The sequence below is a fragment of the Enoplosus armatus genome, chromosome 3, assembly GCF_043641665.1.
Source record: "Enoplosus armatus isolate fEnoArm2 chromosome 3, fEnoArm2.hap1, whole genome shotgun sequence".
NCBI classification, from domain to species: Eukaryota; Metazoa; Chordata; class Actinopteri; order Centrarchiformes; family Enoplosidae; genus Enoplosus; species Enoplosus armatus.
Genome location: NC_092182.1, coordinates 20,563,179 through 20,585,655, shown reverse-complemented (window position 1 = coordinate 20,585,655; position 22,477 = coordinate 20,563,179). Strand labels below are relative to the sequence as shown.

The window sequence follows — 22,477 nt, the reverse complement described above, 5'->3', positions numbered from 1 at the left end:
AGAAAATTGCAAGAGGAAAAATAGGAGGCATAATGGCCTCAGGAATGGAGCTGGCCATCAATAATGCAGAAGAAGCAGCCGTTAATGCCCCCTTTAATTCAACAGGTCTGCAGACGCCGGGACAGTTATTCTTCCTCAGCTGCAGATGCCCGATGAGAGGCAGCTACATCAGGCTTTATGGCTTTGTGTGTGGTTGCACTGCCAGGCCCTCCCCCCCGACCTCAATCCAGATTGTAGAGCCATTAATGGGTTTTCATCAGGGGCCTGCCCTAATGGAGTTTCCAACTTCACCAACTCGCTTAGATACCAGTGGGGAGCTGTAGCCACAGAGAAATAATGTCCAAACAAAGTCAGAATATATGAACTCAATTTAGTCTGAACAGTGAGAGCACTGGCAGCTTTAATAAACAAAACTAGGGCAGAACCAAAAGAGTCAATGTTACACTGCAAGAATTACCATATAGTTACGTTCAAGTTTAACACAAGTAAATAAATCTGTCATCAAAATGTGAAGAATATAGCAATAATGTTTCCATCTTGACTTCTGTTTTTTTTAGAATATTTGTCGCCTACTGTACATAAGGAAAACATGGAAGTGGGTCAAATAAATGACATTGCATGTTTTTTAACTGATTCAAAGAAAGGAGGAGAAGCCAAGCACTCATAACTCAGATGAGATGCGAGTATTCATACAGCACTTGAGTGAATGTACTTAGTTACTTTAGAATTTAAAATAGAAAGATTACATTGCTGTTATGAGAGTGTGGCTTTCCTCTCTTCTCCCTGATATCTAACTGTGAGCCAGCACCAGGTTCAAAACAAAATATGAGATGAGATGGAAGCCTTGTTCAAATGAAGGTTTTTGCAGTGCAGATCTGACTACAGTGCATTCACTTTGCATTGCCACACAATAAAATATGAACTCCAGAAGTGAGTCTCATTCTTCTTGTCTTGTTTTCTCTCCTGGTGATCTGCCATATCAGATGGCTTGATGCTTCCTTCTCACCAGAGATCTCCTGAACTGGGACCAGTGTCTGCGCCCTCACCGACACACTCACACACACACACACACACACACACACACACACACACGAAAGAGAAAGATAGACGCATCATAGAAACAAATTCTCACTCATTTCACTGTTTCCCTTGGATCCAGGCCTCACAGCCTCTGACAGAGAAGTATTGGTTCATTCATCAGGAGAGAGATTAAATCTTCATCCACTGCTACTGGATGTTGAGAGTGCTTCATCTTTGCGAGGGGGAAATAAAAGTTTCTTTTTTAATCCATCCTTTAAGGCAAAGGGAATCATTTCATTCTCTTTTATCGCTTGCCAGCATGTGGTGGTGTAGACAGTTAGCAATAAAACAGCTGTTATTACAAAAAAATGTCAATAAATAGGTGATAAACAGAAAATGTGTTAACATACAGAAGCACGTGTGTGCCTCCTACTGAGCCGTAGAATTACAATCAGCCCGTTTTAACATGCAAGACAGACAAAACTACAACAAACATAATGATTCGTTCTACAGCATCCTCACGCTCATTGTTGTCAAATAGCGTCTCATCTGGAAGTACTTTAGCTCCATCTACTGGAGATCACACACAGGTACAAACATCTGTGCGTCTGCAAAACACTGCATACAACCTCATCACTGCAACACACTTTCTGATGTCTCTTCATTTCACTTTGTTTCATGGTCATAAATCATAGAAGTGATCCAGAGAAGATGCAAACTACTAAATAAGGTTTTTTTTTTAAAAAGAAGTACTAATACTACGTTTTAAATAACTGCTTAATAAAGTTTATGAATGTTGGATAATTGAATCAACAACAATGCATCATATTTTATAAGCTCAAAATAAGTTTTGTAAAATCAGTGTTGTAAAATAAAAGTAGCAATGCCACACTGTGAAAATACTCCTGAAAGTTAAAGTACTGTTACTGGCCAAATGTACTTAAACAAAATCATGGTTAAAGTATTTAATTCAGGAAAATGGTCGCTGAGAACATTATACTACTATTTATTATATTATTTGATTATTATTACTGATGCATTAATGTGTAAGCAGAATTGTACTGTTGTAGCTGTAACTGTTTTATACACTGTTGGGTAGTTTAATATATTTCAGCACATTATATTATATTTAATCTGAAATGCAATGAGTAACTATGGCAGTCAAATAATTGTGGAGAAGTAAAATGCACAATATATATAGGTAGGTGTACTTGAGTAAATATACTCCTGCAGTAAATACATACTAAAGTACACAAACACACAGCAAGCAAAGAGTCAACTTCTCTGTTCTGTAATGTAGTTCTGCTTTTTACTCCTTCCAAAAATACAACTAAATAAATTAGCAAACCAATTAATTAAAAGTGAGTATCAGTGCAGATGACACATAGCACATATATGATGATGAAGAATAACACTGTGTACTGTATATTCCAAAAACAAATTAAAATGATTTATAGTCAGTAAACAGATTAAAACCAATAAAAGCAGACTTGAGACGTGTTGATGTCGCAGGATAATAAGCAGGAGCGGGTGGATGGACGTTATGTTTACCTAATGAGTGACTTCTAAGAGCAAAAACAATCAATACTGGTGCATTCAAATCACTTATCAGCCTCAGTCCTTGAGCGCTGTCAGCTGAAAGAAGGACAGCGGCCTCAGATAAAAGTGATTATGTAACACAGTTACAGGCTACTCTGAGTGCCATTAGTGCTGCTCCTCTTCTCTGAACTCCGGCTCCTTTGTGCTCTCGTTAACTGTGCTGCGTTACTGTGTTTTAGTGACGTGAAATATGGTGAAATATGGTTACCAGGCCTTTTCTACCAAAACAGCAACGAGAGATGCAGATACAACTGTATAGTGCAACAAGTGATTAGTCAATAAGCTGTGTAAATTGTGTAAATGGCATAAAATGTTGTGAAATCATGCGTCAGTTCCTGAAGTCATGTTCCTAAGAATCTTCCCTAAACCAGAAACTATTGTAATCAATAGTTGTAATTTCTTAATGGTTAATACATTATTTACTGATGCTATATTCATCAGTTATGAGCCAAAATAAGAACAGCTTTTGGGTTGTCAGGTTGTTGCTGTTGTTTATCCTCTTCCTCCCTTGCTTTGTGTTTTTAGCTCTTTAGTTCATCCAACCAGCAGAGCATCCGCCTTGTTAACATGTGTGATTAAAGACTTAATGAATTGTTGCAGAAAAGCTTAATTATTAGCTTAACAACTTAACTTTTTATTGCGGATGACTTACTAACTTCTGCTGTTGGCTTACTGTATTAGAAACCTGCATAAGTGGAGTAAACGGCACTAGACAAAAGGAGACAGAGCTGATAGAAGCTCCAATAAGATAAAACTATTTAACTTTTTTTGTATACTGTTGTTCAATATGTAATGTATAATAAATATATCATATTTATAAGGTCATCATAAGTTTTGTTTATGAAATCTTAATCTGCAAGTAACTATAGCTGTAAGAGATACACTCAGTGGCCACTTTATTAGGTACGCCTACAGCTCAGCTACAGCTGAGCCATAAAAGCTTTACAAAGACAGTGATGTTCAGTTCTGATTGACACTGTCAGGTATTCATTTAACTAAATGCATTATATTGAGATGTGCTTCTAATGTCAAAAACTGAACATCATAGCAGTCCTAAACACAGAATTTGTGGCAGTTCTGTTCTATTGGATTACATTAAATTGTGGAGGTGTACCTGATAAATTGGCAATGTAAAGTGTAAATGTAGAGAAGTAAAATGTACAATGGCATAAAATACTTCCTCAAAATTGTATTTGAGTAAATGTAATCATACTGTGTTATTATTCATGACTTATTAATCACTTGACAATAAATTATTCAGTCTGTCTTAAGGAGATTCTTTTCAAATGTGTAAAGACTTTTGATTTAATATTACATTCTGAGTGTCCTTTATTGCAGGTTATAGTTGGCCAAATGAATGGTCATAAATATCTTCCTGTATTTCTTATTGGCTGACTTGCACATTAAAGTCCGTCAGTCCTCGTGACTGAAGCAGCCTATAAATATTTCCTGTATCTGTTGAGATGTTGCGTTAGTTTATTATATTTTCTGGATGTGTGTGATGTGTTCACGGCCGGCTGCACGTCCCTGTGAAGCCCTGCCTTCTGAGATCAGATACAGCCATCTGCCGGATTACAGCCTATACGCAGCCAGTGAGGGTTTTTATTCTGTTTGAATGAGGAAAACATCGTGCCTGCCTGTCTGAAAGCTGTCACATGGGGCCAAGGAGGGGGAAAACATCGCTTCCTGAAATGATCTTCGTCACTGGCTGTGTATTGTTGATGTTTTTTTCTCTCACATCGCATCTCGTTTAATTTCCCGTGCGGGTCTTTTTGGGTCTTCGGTGCCGATGATGATCAGTAAAGTTAAAAACGCGATGTCCACTCTGGTGGGAGGGATGATGCCGCACGGACACCACCACCACCACAACCATCACTCAGGTGGCGGCCAGAACTGCGGACCGGACAGCCTGCCGCCGCGCTTCCCCTACGGCCGGCCGGATTTCTTGGACCTCACCCCGGAGCTCCTGCAGTACTCCACCGAGCACGCATCGCGGCCGGTGCTCACGTTAAAGAGAGACAGCAGGCTTCCGTGGCGGACGGGATACGCAGAGTGAGTGGCCAAGTCAAAGCTTTCATTGACGAAATGTCCCAAAAATACAGCAAATATTCTAGTTTTCTGATCGTCCTGATGAGTGTCAGGCCTGTGTTGCAGCAGCCTCCGCAGCTCTGAGTGCACTGCAGCAGCCAAATGATGTCCAATATGGCCTTTTTCGATTGCACACTTTCTACCTCGGTGTTCCTCCCCCGAGCTGCTGTAAATGATATTTGGATCAGTGTGTCTGTGCGCTGTAATTAGACAAAACATCATGACACAGTGACATTTGTGTTCTTGATCTTTGACTGAAAGGCATCTCTTCGAATCAATTTAAAGACTTGTGTGTTGCATTTCTAGGTCATACAAAAGTGAAAGCAGGAAACGTCTACCTAGACCTGGTAGTAACAAGCCTCTGTGTGTGTTTCCTTACATTCATGACGTTTTGGATAGTTAAAAAATGCAAATAACCTCTATGACAGCTCAATTTCTTCTTTTTTTTTCTGTATCTGGCTGCTTATTACACAAAGACAAAGAGCCTGTGAGCCTGTTTGTGTTTAATACTTTAGGCTGTTTCATCTTTGTCTTTCATAAAAAGGTTTTGCAGCTGCAATGAAGTTGTGAGTAATTCACATTCACATTTTTTGTGAGCTCATAGGTGCAGAACATCTCTCCTCATCACGTCCTTGGTTTTTACTGTAGTGGCTTTTCCACTCTAATACACCTGCAGTGCTCTCAGTGGCAGAAACAAAGCAGCGGCATTTCATTCACACTGTTGGTCAGGATTTGCTGTTCTGGCGATTCCCGCTGAGGAAAAACACTTTCAGACATTCCTCCCTCCCAGAGGCAGGCGGGTAGGGGGGTTATGAAGGACTGAATAGCTCCAGTCCTACACTACAGAGTGGAGCTCTTGGACCCCGTGTGGAAAGAAAAGGCTGACTCATACATAGAGAGTCTCAAGGGTGCAAGATTTGTGACGACAATCGTCACAGAAGACTGAATGAGGGAGCTCAAACGAGGATGCTGTAATGTAAAAAAAAAAAAGGGAGGTTAGTGTGTGGGAATGTGCACCGTCATCAGCGCTGTCATCTGCATTATGCTGCAAGTGGCTTTGATAAAAGTCGCTGAAACTGTTATCACCGCATTAGCAGGGCTGTTTACAACACAACATAATCGGCTGATCTGTTCACACATCAGCTGTCGGTGCTCAGTTTAATACAGAGAGTGTAAAACATCCACAAAAGTCCGCACCCATCAGTGTCAGATTATCACATTGTGAACAGACAAAACTCTCCAACTGACACAAATAAAAGTGACTGAAAACATCTGCAATGAACACTGGAAGTAAAGATTCTGTCCACTCTCTAAAATGCAGCATTAATGCAGAGTTGTTGCTTTAATCAGGTCGTACACGTGGATGAATGTACGGCCATGTTTGTTTGGGACGGACTGAAGAAGTTTTCATTCACACAGCCGATATGGCTCTGATAAGACTACTCACAAAGGTGTTAAATGGACTGTGATGTGTGTGTGTGTGTGGACTGATTTAGCTGTGCAGCATCACTTTAGATCAATCTGGCTGAAATTATAACCTTCACACAGCAACATTCATCTATTGGAGCATCTATCGGCTCCATCCCCTTTTGTCTGGTGCTGTTTACCGAGCAGGAACAGTGATGGCCAAACAGTGTGCAGAAGGTGGATGCTGTCCAGTTGGAGGCCGCCCTGCTGGCTTGCATTCAGACTCTGTGCAACTTCTCCACTTTGATTGCACTTAATTGGTGTCTGTCTGTCATTCTGGTGGTAATGAGGATTCATGGTGATTGTAGTTGGGTTAGCCAGACAGTACTTTGGCGTGTTTTGCACAAGATTATGAAAGTAAAAGCCTTGAGCGTCATCACACATTGTCTCAAAGGTTAGACAGACACATGGGGTCTAGTTTCAAAGGAACCTAAAATCTGTCCGCAGATTTAGCACTGCGCGGGTTTTGGATGCTGGAGATAATGAGTCTAATTGATGCGATAACGCTGCTGTGCAACATTGTGTCGGCATCAACATGCGAGTGCACTTACGGGAAGTGCTTTTGTGAAATGGCTATTTAATACAATTTAATATGGAGGCACGCTTCCAGGCCCTGGCACTGAGATGTGAGAGTGTGAGGAAGCAAAGAGTCTTCCTGTGGCTAGATTCATTTTGGAAATGTTTTCATGCATATGTTCTCTTGTTTTAAGCCATGATAAGCATGGAAACACATTTAAATAACTCATACTATATATATGTATATCATCATATATACTTTATTATTGTCTATGATGCAATAACTCCATATGATATTATTAAAAATGCATGAATAAACAGATGTGAGGTGAAAACTGGGGAAAATCACCCAAAGACAATGGACGATGGAAAAATTAGGATTCATGATTCTGTTGTTTAACTGATGTAGTGAAAATTAGATAGCATCTCTCATGATAACCGGAACAGCTCCTGTCACATTTTACATTGAATGTGCAGTAACTCTTTTATTAAAGAGGCTATAATCAGTATATTTATAATAAGTGTATCAAATGACAACATGAAAACAATGTGTAATGTGAGAGGCGTCGCTCGTAGTGACGAACCTGCAGAGAATTATCGCCTGAATCTGCAGCTTTTCAGAGGTTTATAGCGAGTTTCAGCTGATTGTTTAGCTGTTTTTGCTGCTACTTGACTGTTTTGGTTCACTCTCACTGCTCTCATAGCGTCGTTTTTTTTATCTGCAGTAGGCTCTGAAGACTCACTGTACACTAACTGCTCAGCACCAAACAACAAACTGACACACTTAGAGACTAGCTGGTGAACAAAGTAACCAAGTATAAGCCAAGTATTTCCCTCAGGAGTTAGTTGAGACCAAAAACTCCTAAAAGAGAGTGAATGCTGGACTAGCCAGGTGGCCAGAAACACGATGTGAATGATAAGTTTGCTCCGGAACTGCTGGATGTGTAAATAATCAACTGTTTGCTAACACGTTCGCTATACCAACTTGATATGTCAATGCTGTCTTCACAACTTGTTGCCAAAAATATGTTTTTGTACGTACGTGCTCACTGTAAGTACGTGGTTGAGGTGCATCTAGAAAAAAAGCTTTATTGCTTTATTATGTGTTTCTTAGACGTGATAAGTGCACAGTTGAGTTGTAGATAACTGCAATGTAATGTCATAAAAACCTCCCTGATATTTTGGACACTCACTGTGTGTTACAATGCATTTCATTGCAATGAAGATAATTGTTTACCTGGGTTTTGCTCATATCGCCCAGTCCTGACATTATTCTGTGCCCAGATCCTAAATTGATGGTGAGACACAGTTTACAGCATGTTTTAATTAAAGTACCTGCATTATGTTATAAACAATGTTCACGTTACTGCAGTACCTGTTGTTATTGCGCTGGGGATTCATTTCAGCATTGCACCATGCATCTTGCAAACACGACGAGCAACTTCCTCTCCCTGAAAAGGAATTCAGAATATGACTAGACTAATTCTGAAGTGACTTTGTGCCAGGCCTGCAGTGTTTATCAAGCTGCCCACCTCCACCTGATGTAGCATAGTTTAGCAGCAGCCAGAAATTCATCTTTTTCACCTTCAGTTTCTTCAAACCCTCCCAAACAGTCCGTTCTTTTACTCTCAAAAGTGTCTGTTATGAGCAGAGCGACTAGATACACGCCCGCAGGCCAGACTGCTGAAACAGGTACACAGTTTTTATTTCAATCTCTGTATTGACCACCAGTAACGCAAAAAAGCATCACGAACAAAGAATAAACATACAAACACACGTCACCCATTGAAATGGAAAATTATCAACAACCCCAAATCAGAAGGGATTATTTAATTCACTGGATGCACCAGTGATCTGCCTCTGATGGAACCACTAAACCCCACAGCACTAAAACAGCCTTTCTTGAGTTGACAAGACACAAGGTGAATTGCATTTTTAACCACAGCTTTACACAACACCAAACTTTATAGACGCTTTCATCACATCTATGACGCTAAAGGGTCAAGCAGAGAATTCAGTGAAACTCCCAACTTCCTCTTTTGAACTTTCCTTGCTTAACATACTTTACAGTAGAGGGGGGGTTCAAACAGAGAAATGTTGTTTTACCACACGAGAACATTACGGTTTTCAGTCACAAGATGTGGAAACAAATGACCGAAATGCAGATATGTGAGAGAGTTAGTCACATTATTGGAAGGCGTGAGCTCCTGGTTTAGAATCACATCCTCCCACGCAGCCGACATTATGTTGAATTTTAGCTCATTGAGTGCATGTGACTGCTTTCAAAACAGAGAATAATTGCTGATTCTTTACTGTGGGAGTGGTGAAACTTTATCACACTGCAAACATGCAGTATGAAGACACTTCCATATTCAATCCAGTCTCTTGTGTTGTGTTGAAACGATTTATGATTTCCAGTTACTATTTCACTTCAAGCTACTTCAAGAATTCCTCATTTTTAAACTATTGTAATAAAACAAGCAGAACAAGCTAATCATTCCACTACTAGAGTAACATTGTTAGACAAAACATCATAAGAGGTATTATGGTGGCCATTTTTTAGCAACATACTGTAGGCCTCCAATGGCTGATGGAACAGATGCACCCAATAACAGCAAATATAACTCTGTATTTGGTGCCGACTTTTGGCCTCGGCAGAAAGTTTAGACGACAATGAGCCGACTTTAAATTCTTCCCTGTCATCGGTCCTAATGCAGTGAGCGCAGTGGGGGATAGTGTGGTGCCCGTCCTCTGCTTTCAACTGATTAGAAGTAAAAGAGCTTTTTATAATCCAGATTTGGGCAGCAGTTGCATTTTGTGCCTCCTATTTGCTGCTCTCTGATATCAAAGCTTCTGGCCAGCCTGCGACCATTTTCTGCAATGATTGTAATCAGCTGAACTATTTGGAAAGTGAGAAGTCAAAGGTCTTACTTTGATGAGATTTTTACTCGTGTCCTTTATTTGACTGTACAGCTTTTCCTCTTTCCCTCTCACCGTTAGTCTCCCTTTAATTTTTTGGTCTCTCACTGTTTTTCCTTTACTCTGGTGATCCCCGCAGTCACTGATAAATTACTAATCCCTCTGCAGAAGTTTCCGAGGGAATCTTAATGACAATACTTGAATTACCGGAATTGCGCAATAGGCATTATGCCATATTATCCGGCTAATGTGGCATTTATCTATAATTGAAACTGAAAATGTTATGTAATATGCCAGCATGAGGTCCAAACTGCAGCCTCTCCAAGAAAGCCTCATGTGGCAGCTTAAAGGACCATACCAGTGGATGTTTGTATGTTGGAGCCCATTTACTGCAAATAGGATATACTATATGCATATGTATATTTACTACACAGCTAGCTCTTTTGCAAAACATGCTGTTGTGTTGTAGATTTTTGTATGTATTTTTTTCCTACTGTTCCAGGCAGCCATTAGTTTCCATTCACTTCAGTAAAGTATGAAAATCAATTAGAAGATTTTTGAAACATGCTTGAGTTGTGTTATCTATCAGAGTGAACATAAAGGCTGCATTAATGTTTGGTGCTGAGAGATTATCATTGTGTGTTAATGCAGTTAAAGCTGCTCTAATCCGTATTTTCACATTAACAATAGATGAAATTACTATCGGTAATGTGAAAGTGGAGAATTATTACCCGACTCTGCAGTTCTCCTCAGCTCTGTGGAGCTTGATAGCGCCTTTCAGCTCTCAGTTTTGGTTTTATGGCCCACACCTTTTTGGTTGACTCTCATATACCTCGTTTCCAGATGCAACAGACAGCTGTTTTCGGTGAACAAAGTGAAGCATTTAGCAGCCAAAGAGGCATAGATTTCCATCAGATGTTAGTGACGTCCAAAACAAGTGAGAAGAAGAAGAGTGAATATTCGACAGGTAGTCAGAAACACGATTCCAAATGAATGCTGAATGTGTAAGCAGCAGTTTGCTTACACATAAGTGGCAAAAAAACAAAAAAACAATTAATGCAGGTTAACGGTGCATAATGATTTAAACAACTCAAGCAAGTTTCAAGAATCTGCTAATTGATTTTCATTCTCAAATGAGTAGAAGCCGCCTGGAACGGTTGGAAATTCACAGCACAGTTTTGCATTGTTACCTCCAGTGAGCACTGCTGCAGTACTCACCAGGATAGATGCTGCGAGAGTATAAAACAGTGTATTACTCTCAAGCCATTATCCTCCACAGGCATCAGCTCATAATAAAAACACTTAATCCTTCCTGCAGGTTCCCTCTGGGACATGACTGCATCCTGTCCCACTTTTTTTCCTTACTACCCTACTATCTCCATCTCTCTGGCTGTTATTGTGTTTTCATGTGGTTAGAGGAATGAGAGCAGACACAATAAATCACCAGACTCCGTTCTCACCTTTCTTCATCACCTCTTTCTCCGTTAAGGGTGATCAATGCGGGGAAGAGCATGCTGAACGAGGACCAGGCCTCTTGTGAGAAGCTGTTTGTGAAGAAGCCGAGCGGCAAACACCGCAACTCCACCCTGCTGGAGGACAACGGGGTGAGCGAAGGGCAAGCTCCCGAACATCATAGCAGGAGTCAGTGAATGAGGGATGAAATGTCTGGTCGAAGGGGCGAAGGCTGGCACCTCCAACAAACAAATTAACAAAAACACAATACAGTCTGAGCAGCAGTGCATTGCAATTATAATCTCATCTGTGCATAAATTGTAGTATCAGTAATCTGATACCCAGTAGTGGTGTCTTCATATCCTATTCGGAACTGATGGATTCATTTCACCTCATCACTTGTAATTCCCCTCCAGTCCTTGTGGGACTTCTAATGTTTCACTACTTTCATTCAAATGGTTATCTGTGATATATCTCTCACTGTTCCTCGTCTTGTCATTACAAAGCATCAGAAACGAGTCCCAGTGGTTAAAAAATATGCAAGATGTTTGTATCTTCACCCTCAGCTATATTTATATAACAATGGATCACATGTCTACTTATATGTGAAAAGGATCACTTGTAGTGAGAACTATCACTCTCCAGTTACAGACAGACACAGTTAGCAGCTTGCTGGTGAACATAGTAGAGCATTTAGCAGTTAAAAGGCCAGCTAAAGCTAAAATTTCAATTAGGGCATTGGTGGAGACCAAAGACAGAGCTTAAAGAGAGTGAATAATGAACTCACACATTCATCAGGTGGCCACAAACATGACTCCAAATGAATGCTAATGTTGCTCTGCATCTGCAGAATGTGTAAATAGGCCAAAGACTAGTTCCTCAGTGATGAAGTCCTGTAATCTTTCAAAACACATTTACTCTTCAGGTCAGTATGTCTGTTTTAGAGCTAGTACGCCTGCCCACACACACACACTCCTCCATTTGGTGTAAATGAATTACATCATCCCTTGATGCACCCCTCCCCCACTTGAGTCGAGCATCAGAGGGGTAAGCCTGTTCATCTGTTAGTTAGTCAGTCAGGCCAACTCTGCTTGTAAACATGCCTGCAAACACAAAGGTGGCAACGCCTCTCCATCACCCATTGCGTCATGGTAGATCAGCTGCAGCCCTGGCATGAGGAGAGTTTTCCTGCAGTCTTTCCATCACTTCTGTAGATCCTGTTAGGACCAATATCACAGATCACTTGATTTCCACTGCAAGTTAATATTACTTTGATTTCATGGAGGTTTTTTTGCACACAACTGTTTTATATTGTGTTTGATTTGAACTAGGTCACGTAAATCATGAAAAGTAAAGCTCACAATAAGATTTTTGTCTCTTGTCAGCTTTCCCATAATATTATAATCTAGATTTACTGCCGCTGTGGTTTAGTAATACCTGAAATGGAAGAAACATATTGCTTAGCATTACAAATGTCACCAGCTGCAGTCCCAGAGCATGTAAACCCTCATAAATCTGTGCCTTCTGCTCAGATTTGTAATCTCGTGGGAGATTTTTAAACTATAAACATTGGAATTATTAATTTCCTGTTATTTGTTTGCATTACCACTACTGTTTTTACTACATTTTTGTTATACATCTTTATGTTCATATACATTTTTTAGGATGGTACAGGACTTCCTCTCCACTTTTGGGGCGTGTTTGATGGACATGCAGGTTCCGGGGCCGCCATCATGGCCTCCAAGCTTCTTCACCGCCTCATCAGAGACCGTTTGGGAGAAATCTGTCACCTGCTGGAGAACCCCAACAGTGCGCCTCCCATCTGCCTGGCCAAGAACGGCAGTCCGTACCAGGCGGAGACGAAGAAGGGAGCCACACAGGAACCAGAGGACCCAGATGCTGTCTGCGACTCCTCAGTACGCTTTCACATGGAGAAGGTTGTCAGCTTGGAGAGCCTGGTGATGGGAGTCATAGAGACTGCCTTCACGCAGATGGTGAGCAGATGATAACTAACAATCTATCTGAGAAAACCAGAGAACAGTGCTTTGCATGTTTCAAGCTGCACAAGGCTTCTTTTTCACATTTGTATCTTCATTTTAACTTATCCAATGAAATATCCCAACATGTACGTCTTTTCCTCGAGCATCACTATGAGGTTCACAGTTGTGGTTTTGAGTAAAAGATTGAATCTCTATTGGATGCCTTGCCATGACATTTCATACACACATTCATGCTCCCCTCAGGATGAATTGTAATCCTTTTGGTGATCCCTTAACTTTTCATCTATCGTCATCATCTGGTTAAAATTTCACTTTATGACTAAGATAAGGTAATTAGAAGATGTTAGCATGCTAACACGCTAAACTAAGATGACGAGCATGGTACACATGATACGTGCATGCTAATGTTAGCATTTTTCTCAAAGCGCTGCTGTGTCCAAGTGTAGCCTCGCAGAGCCACTAGCATGGCTGTACACTGTTATTTCTTTAACGGTGATCTCTTCCTGTTTGTGGATAAGTATTCGAACTTGACTATTCAAATTGGGCCAATGAATCTGAATCTGCTCGGCCTCATGCAGTCAGTAAACTCAAAGTGATACTCTTCTCTGATACAACCACTGTCTGGTTTAGATGATGCTGATAATAACCCGCAGCCAAGGTAATGTATTCTTCATAACCTCCTTGTTTCTCTCCATTAGCACTGCTGTTTTGTTTTGAATATGAATATGCATGGAGAAAACAATGAGCTATTCTGGGTGATGAGAGGCAAAGTGAGCTCTTAAACCGCTGAGGTTTTGTGGCCTTTACTTTGATTTCTCTCTCTTTATTTCAGGATGACCTAATTGAAAAGGAAAAAACGTCATACGCCATCTCTGGTGGGTGTTGTGCCTTAGCTGCCATGCATTTAATGGGGAAACTCTACGTGGCCAATTCTGGAGATAGCAGGTGAGAGAATTGATCGAAGCAGCCACATTGTATGGAGCTTTATACTCAAATGGCAAATCTTAGTGGCTTCTTGTGCCCCCTGGAGTTCACTTTGCATACTACAGCATCATGTATCCTCGTACCAACCAATAAACTCATATGAGCTGTTTGTGTAAAATAAGGTTCTGCCTGTGTCAACCTTCTCACTCCCGTCTCCCCTCCCTCCCTCTTTCTCTCTGCAGGGCCATAATCATACGAAACAATGAAGTTATTCCCATGACTAATGAATTCACACCTGAGTCAGAGAGGCAGCGGCTACAGTATCTGGTATTCTTCCATCTTCTATGTTACAAATAGCAATACATTTATTGAAACAACAGATACATAAATTAACCGCATAGGAATCTGTTCAAGGGGATTTTATAATCAGCAAGCTGTAAGAGGAAGAGTATAAATATAACTTTACTAGTCAAGTGAAGTTTTCCTAACAGTGAAGTGATAAGTAGGCAACCTGAAGAAGAGGGAGGACATCCTGTATCTCACTGAAATAAACTGACGTTCATCGGTTGCCTGTTTAAGGAGCCGGTTGTAGTTCTGAGTCACAGAGTGGGTGGATGATGTTTGCTGCTAAAACAGGGAGCTGTTTCGTGCCTTCAGTGTACAGAATAATGCACTGCAGGCCTCCTGTTACAATCTTATAGCTTTTTCTTGGTTTAGAAAAACGTGAGTCGTGACAGACGTTCAGGCTGAAGCAAAGCTTTTCATTCTGGAGTTTAACCTGCCCCGTTTTGTGTGTCACTCCAGGGCTTCCTGAGGCCGGAGCTCCTGGGTAACGAGTTCACTCACATTGAGTTCCCTCGTAGGATCCAGCACAGCGAGCTGGGCAAAAAGATGCTCTACAGAGACCACACCATGACCGGCTGGTAAACCTGGAGATCCTTTTTAATCACATTCCTGACAATTAATCACTTTTTTAATGAGCACTTTTCTCTGTATTGGGCATCCTGTAATTGCTCAGGACAGTTTGGTTGTGGAGTGTTTAGGAGAGATGGATAAGGATTTCCAAACAAGGGCTGCAACCAGCAGTGATTTGAATTATCGATTATTATTGTCAATTATTTTCTTGATGAATCGATTATTTGTTTAGTCTATAAGATATCAGAAAATAGTAGGACTGTCCATCACAGTTTCCTAGAGGCTGACTTGACTTGTTCAAATAGCTTGAAAATGTTCAGTTTACAATTATAAAAAACAGAGAAAAGCTGCAGATATAAACATTTGAGAAGTTTAGAACCAATCAAACAATGAATTAGTCATTAAAATTGTTGTTGAATAATAATAATAGCTGTGTTTTTCGTCTGAGATCTGTTGGTTGTTTTGTCGTAGGGCTTACAAGACAATCGTTGAGGATGATCTGAAATTCCCCCTGATATATGGAGAGGGTAAAAAGGTAAGAAACTGGGGAAACCCAATGTATTGTACTCGATACACAGCCTTTTGTAGAGATTTCTAAATGAAAAGGTACTTACTAATGATATAATCATAAAATATTACATAATCATATTGCTGACAGATTCTCTGCAGCTGATATATTATTGTGTGGTCATTCTATCTATCTTTTAGCTTTTAGTTTATGCAGATTCATACAATTATGAAGTATTTTTACAAGTAATTTGTTATACTCTGCAGTGTCTGCCCGGGTAGAAATCAGACCTGCTCAACATTTTTATTACTGTCAGAGAGAACATGGTCTTCACTTAATAATCCCTCATAAGTGGATTTTCCTAGAACTGAATCACATGCCGAACCAATAACCTACATTATTGTGTGTGTGTGTGTGTGTGTGTGTGTGTGTGTGTGTGTGTTGGTCTACACAGGCACGTGTCATGGCGACAATCGGAGTGACCCGTGGGCTGGGAGATCATGACCTGAAGGTGTACAACTCCAACATTTACATCAAGCCCTTCCTCTCGTGCGTCCCTGAGGTGAGTGTGAGGAGTCAGAAGCAGCTCCTGTTGTCAGAGCCGCCTGAGGAGTCGCACTCAGCATCGTTGCTTTAGCCACCTCAAAGCCTTTAGGATACATTTGAACAGCTTTTTGGCCCTGGGCTTCACTTTGTTGGCTGTTGCTGGAAGTGAGACTCATCTGCTGAAAGCTGTGTCTCATAATATGCCTTTGTCGCCTTTCTGCAGGCTCGGACATGGTACAAATATACAAATTCATTCACTCAATGTTTTCACCTTTTATTTGAAGATACCAACAAAGTATGGGAATCGAACGGGGCATATACATTTCTTATTGCACAGTCTGTATGTCCATATTGTGTCCCTTATTCCTCAGGGAAATGTCCATCCATTGTTTAAGATATCTTCTTAATAGAACTTGTTCTGTTATCAATCCAAGATACAATTTCAAAAAACAAAAATGAGTTGGTGCACACTGAGAAGCTTGTGTCGTCTTCATAAATTAATTCAAGCACACTTTCCACCACAGGCTTCGTCAGGCTGGCTCATACACACTTGTGAATAAATTTAATTTTGAAGAAGACACAAGCCTCTCAGTGTGTCCACTGCCAGTGGTGGAAAGTAACTAAGTACATTTATTCAAATACTGTACTTAAGTTTTACTTTTCATGAGTTTTTCAATGTTATGCTACTTTATACTTCTACTCCACAACATTTCAGAGGGAAATATTGTACTTTTTACATCACTACATTTATTTGACAACTGGAGTTACTAGTTACTTTACAGATTAAGATTTTACAGACAAAACATATGATCCATTTATAAAATATGCTACTGCGCTACAGATTAAATGCAGTATATAACGTTGTTAAAATGCGCCCCAGCTCAACCAGCTCAACCAGCTGTGACAACCATTATCTAAGTAAATCTTTGTTTTCAAGATCAAATTCCTTCTTTAGTTTCTTAAAATTCTTATATTCTCTATGTTGGATTAATGTGCACTGGGCTGTTAGACATGCATGAAACTTTTTCAAGAAAGGTTAGAAATGCACACAACCTTTTTTCAGTATCTTGCCACTCATCACGGCACTTCTTATTTTTGTTTTATGGAGTTAAAAATACTCACTGCCTCTCATGTTAGACATTCTCATTTCCTGTTGAAGCACTTCTCAGTTCAGCATTACAGGAATATTATCGGGCCTCTATGTCTTGAACTTAGCTTATCTAACTATATCACACTTGTTGTCACTCTAAATAAATGTCAAATGTAAAAAAATGAATGCTTTGCTAATGTAAATGGAAGTTTTGTCTCTTGCATGCCAGCATACATTTGCTAATCTTCCAGCACCAAACACACGAGCACAAAATGTTGACTGTCTTCTTTATGCAAAATAATTTTATAAATCATGACATCATGATGAATAAAACATTATGTCTTTCTGTCACAGGTGAAGGTGTATAATCTGGATGAAAACAAACACGGCCCAGATGACGTCTTGGTCATGGGCACAGATGGATTGTGGGACGTGACAACGGACAGGGAAGTGGCAGATGCTGTGTCAGCTTACTTATCCTGCTGTGACCCCTCTGATCCCATGAGGTATGCGGTCTGCCAAGTAATCCTTTACATTAGGCTTTAGTTCTGGCTATATGCTCTGTCATGTGCTGAGTGAACATGTCCAGGAACACTACATGAAAGCTGCAGTTTCATAAATCCACTTAAAAACGTCAGCGGTGTATTGTTGTACTCAGTATGTCCACTAGGTGGTGACAAATACAAATTCTGCTTATTGTTGAAGTATACTTATACAGTATAAATTATAGATTCAGCAGGGTAACACTTTGTGTTAACCGCATCCCCCATTTACATCTATAGGAACACATTAATAACACCTTATAATGTAGTTATTAGCAGATATAAGGACATGTTTAATGTACAATATTTTTAACAATTATAACTTCTCCCTTGCAAAGTAAAGTTTTTATAGGTTTTCTGAACCCCTTCTAGCATTATTTAGCTGAATCTTCTCAGCTCAAGGACAGCAAACTTCTAAGGGAAGTCTTTAGTAAGCCTTTAATAGTCTGAACAGACCAATGTTTTGACACTACTGTCAAAATGGACAAAGACACAGGACAAACACATATACATTCAATCTAGAACGGTTGTACAATTGGATGATTGGTGGTCTAGTGGATAATGGATCCAAGAACAAACTGCAAGCTTTACTTTGTCTGATATACTTGACTGAACATGAATCTACGTGCTTGTGTGTTTGTGCTTGTCTTAAATTATAGTGTATCTCACTATTGTAATGACTGTTTTTCTGCCCTCTGTGTGTCACACAGGTACACACTGGCAGCCCAGGACCTGCTGATGAGGTCACGAGGAGTGCTGAAAGAGCGCGGCTGGCGGCTACCCAACGACAAACTGGGCTCGGGCGATGACATCACTGTGTTTGTCATCCCACTGGCGGGGCAAGAGTCAGAGACATGACAAGGTGTTGCAGCGACCGCTATGACAGGGCTGACTCTTTAGGGTCCTTCCCACGGTCCCTCCAAGCTCCGTAAGCCCTGAATCAATGGGGGAGGAGAGAGAAAGCACCTTTGTCATAGGGAAGACCCGGGACCTTCATCAACCCACTAGACTGGACCCAGTCCCAGCCGCTTCACTTCAACCCAGTCATGTAACAAAAGATTTCCAGTGACATTATAAGAGAAGTCACACTCTTTCTCCCAGCTGTTTGTGACGGTTGCCAGTGAGAATTAAACCCTTGTAGTATTTTTGTTTCCTGTTAATCTTCAAGGCTGAAGTGCTACTCAATCCTTTGAATGGACTGTTCATTTTCATGTCATGCCCTGAATGTGACTCCCTTTTACAAAAAGAAACAAAAAAAGAAGGACAAGCCTCACAATTTTCACAGTCATATATTGTAAAGGGGATTTCAGTAGAGAATGTGAGGAAACCAAAGAGATGCTGTTATGGCATAAGGATGGAAATCTGTAAAAAAAAATAATTAAATAAATAAATCATCAAAGATAAACAATAAAACAAAACAAAAAATCATTAGGTTCATGTCTGTACAGTAAAGAAGCATGTAAAAACCGAGGAATGGACCTTTTTCAGACAGAATCAGTTGAGTTTGTATCGCTGTACTTCCTTTGTTAATGACGAATGAATGACGACACCTTAGGCACTGTTGCACACGCTCTGTGGTAGCTTGTTGATTTGTGATACATTTCTATTGAATGTGCTCAAAGATGATTTGTTTTATTTTTGTCATTACAATAAAGAGAACAGAGGGTTGTACGTGTGTTCAGTAAAAACAAAAAAAAAAAAAACATGAAGGAACAGGATCACTTCTTTAATTTAACTGCTTGTTTTCATCGTTTTACCCCTCAGAGGAGAAAGTAACTTGAAAGTAAATGTCTCGGTATAGTAAGATGTGATAAACTTCACACATATGCCTTATTAAGAGATGAAAGGGACTCGAGAGTTTTTTTCTTCAGATGCACTAAATTTGAACCTTGTAGAAGAAGTGGCAAATAACATTGTGTGCCCTTAAATGTACCGTATACCTCTTTTGTACCATTTTTGTTATTTCATGTTGTTTATTTAGATATTTCCGTATATTTTTCGAGACAACTTTGGTTGTAAGCAGTATCAGAAGTTTTATTTTTATGTTTCTATCCATTACTGTTTGTTTAGAGAGTATCCTAGAATGTGAGCTACCAAAATGTGAGGTAGAGGGATAATGTGTACCAGTTTAGAAATAAATCAGATTTTTCCCATTTGCTTTGAACTTGTTTATTTACACTCTTGTGTCACTGACTCTCAGTCCCGTCTATTTCTCAGAAGGAAATTAACCTTTGACGTGGCCAACGAATGAGTCAGAATAGTTCAGAGAGCATGTCACTAATATTTACACAGTTTGACTAAAAGGAGAGTTTAGTTCCTAAATATCCACTTTACCCTATACTGACTCCAGGCATCAACATCATGAACATTATGAGTTGCAACTGAAGTTATCTAAAGACATACTTACTTTCCCTGAGCAGAATTTCTGAGACAGAAATGTTTTCCCAGATAGTGAATTTCAAGTTTCCAAAATATGTATGAACTTTTGTTTAGTGACATGAGCACAAAGCCTCAATATTAATTATTTGAGAATTAACTGTTGTTGGTTTTGTTGACATTGGTTGTTACACACCCCAATTCTTACTTAATTAACAATAAATAATGTTTTTTTTCTCTGACCTTATTAAAACCTAATGTGTAGATACATATTTAAGTGGTAACCCTTCACTTTGCCACAAACTGGCTTTCACGTTTGATGGAAAGGCAAAGAAATATACAGTATATTTTTCTACATAGTCGGATGTTAGGATGTTTAGGGTCTATTAGACCCCATACTAACAAACTGTTATAAAACTCCAATACAGTGCATCCGGAAAGTATTCACAGCGCTTCACTTTTTCCACATTTTGTTATGTTGCAGCCTTATACCAAAATGGATTAAATTCATTTTTTTCCTCAAAATTCTACACACAACACCCCATAATGACAACGTGTAAAAAGTTTATTTGAGATTTTTGCAAATTTATTAAAAATAAAAAACCTGAGAAATCACATGTACATAAGTATTCACAGCCTTTGCTCAATACTTTGTTGATGCACCTTTGGCAGCAATTACAGCCTCAAGTCTTTTTGAATATGATGCCACAAGCTTGGCACACCTATCTTTGGGCAGTTTCACCCATTCCTCTTTGCAGCACCTCTCAAGCTCCATCAGGTTGGATGGGAAGCGTCGGTGCACAGCCATTTTCAGATCTCTCCAGAGATGTTCAATCGGATTCAAGTCTGGGCTCTGGCTGGGCCACTCAAGGACATTCACAGAGTTGTCCTGAAGCCACTCCTTTGATATCTTGGCTGTGTGCTTAGGGTCGTTGTCCTGCTGAAAGATAAACCGTCGCCCCAGTCTGAGGTCAAGAGCGCTCTGGAGCAGGTTTTCATCCAGGATGTCTCTGTACTTTGCTGCATTCATCTTTCCCTCTATCCTGACTAGTCTCCCAGTTCCTGCCGCTGAAAAACATCCCCACAGCATGATGCTGCCACCACCATGCTTCACTGTAGGGATGGTATTGGCCTGGTGATGAGCGGTGCCTGGTTTCCTCCAAACGTGACGCCTGGCATTCACACCAAAGAGTTCAATCTTTGTCTCATCAGACCAGAGAATTTTGTTTCTCATGGTCTGAGAGTCCTTCAGGTGCCTTTTGGCAAACTCCAGGCAGGCTGCTATGTGCCTTTTACTAAGGAGTGGCTTCCGTCTGGCCACTCTACCATACAGGCCTGATTGGTGGATTGCTGCAGAGATGGTTGTCCTTCTGGAAGGTTCTCCTCTCTCCACAGAGGAACTCTGGAGCTCTGACAGAGTGACCATCGGGTTCTTGGTCACCTCCCTGACTAAGGCCCTTCTCCCCCGATTACTCAGTTTAGATGGCCGGCCAGCTCTAGGAAGAGTCCTGGTGGTTCCGAACTTCTTCCACTTACGGATGATGGAGGCCACTGTGCTCATTGGGACCTTCAAAGCAGCAGAAATTTTTCTGTAACCTTCCCCAGATTTGTGCCTCGAGACAATCCTGTCTCGGAGGTCTACAGACAATTCCTTTGACTTCATGCTTGGTTTGTGCTCTGACATGCACAGTCAACTGTGGGACCTTATATAGACAGGTGTGTGCCTTTCCAAATCATGTCCAATCAACTGAATTTACCACAGGTGGACTCCAATTAAGCTGCAGAAACATCTCAAGGATGATCAGTGGAAACAGGATGCACCTGAGCTCAATTTTGAGCTTCATGGCAAAGGCTGTGAATACTTATGTACATGTGATTTCTTAGTTTTTTATTTTTAATAAATTTGCAAAAATTTCAAAAAAACTTTTTTCACATTGTCATTATGGGGTGTTGTGTGTAGAATTTTGAGGAAAAAAATTAATTTAATCCATTTTGGAATAAGGGTGTAACATAACAAAATGTGGAAAAAGTGAAGCGCCGTGAATACTTTCCGGATGCACTGTAACAAAAATCCAAATAGACTTTTGGGATTTGGGAGGGGTAGTACTGCGTAAAAAGTACTGTATAATGAGCAAAATGAAAATAAAATGTATTTAATCATGATTTACAGGTGGAGTCTCTAAGACCACAAACAGAAGTAAAGCCTTATTTTCTGAAACATGTCATCACTTCAAAATTATGTTTGTGTTAACTTTCAAACCTTTCATGGTGTTGTTATTACTATACTTTGTTACATTAGTTGATTATTGTTATCGTTGCACTAATATTACATTACACAACAGTTATAACACAACAGCATTTTAATGTTGCTGTCAAGGTGGAGCTTATTTTAACTGGTTTACCCACACAGTTGTTTTCACTTTCTCTTCCCCGGACTTATGTTTTGACACAGCAGAGAATGAGAAGAAAACATTAGTCAGTTTTAGATCAATATTAATATTCAGACCTATGAAAC

At 40.1% G+C, this 22,477-nt stretch overlaps 1 protein-coding gene across 1 annotated transcript; it reads left to right on the top strand.

Moving 5' to 3' along the window:
* Positions 1 to 4,274: 4,274 nt before the first annotated feature.
* ppm1j (protein phosphatase, Mg2+/Mn2+ dependent, 1J) lies at positions 4,275 to 19,739 on the top strand. The gene is made up of 10 exons (XM_070902424.1): positions 4,275 to 4,671; positions 11,099 to 11,213; positions 12,726 to 13,055; positions 13,894 to 14,006; positions 14,228 to 14,312; positions 14,790 to 14,908; positions 15,372 to 15,435; positions 15,863 to 15,970; positions 17,399 to 17,550; positions 18,297 to 19,739. Exons 1-10 carry the CDS (start codon positions 4,409 to 4,411, stop codon positions 18,442 to 18,444), a joined length of 1,497 nt encoding a protein of 498 aa, XP_070758525.1. The 5' UTR covers positions 4,275 to 4,408; the 3' UTR covers positions 18,445 to 19,739.
* The last annotated feature ends 2,738 nt before the right edge of the window (positions 19,740 to 22,477 follow it).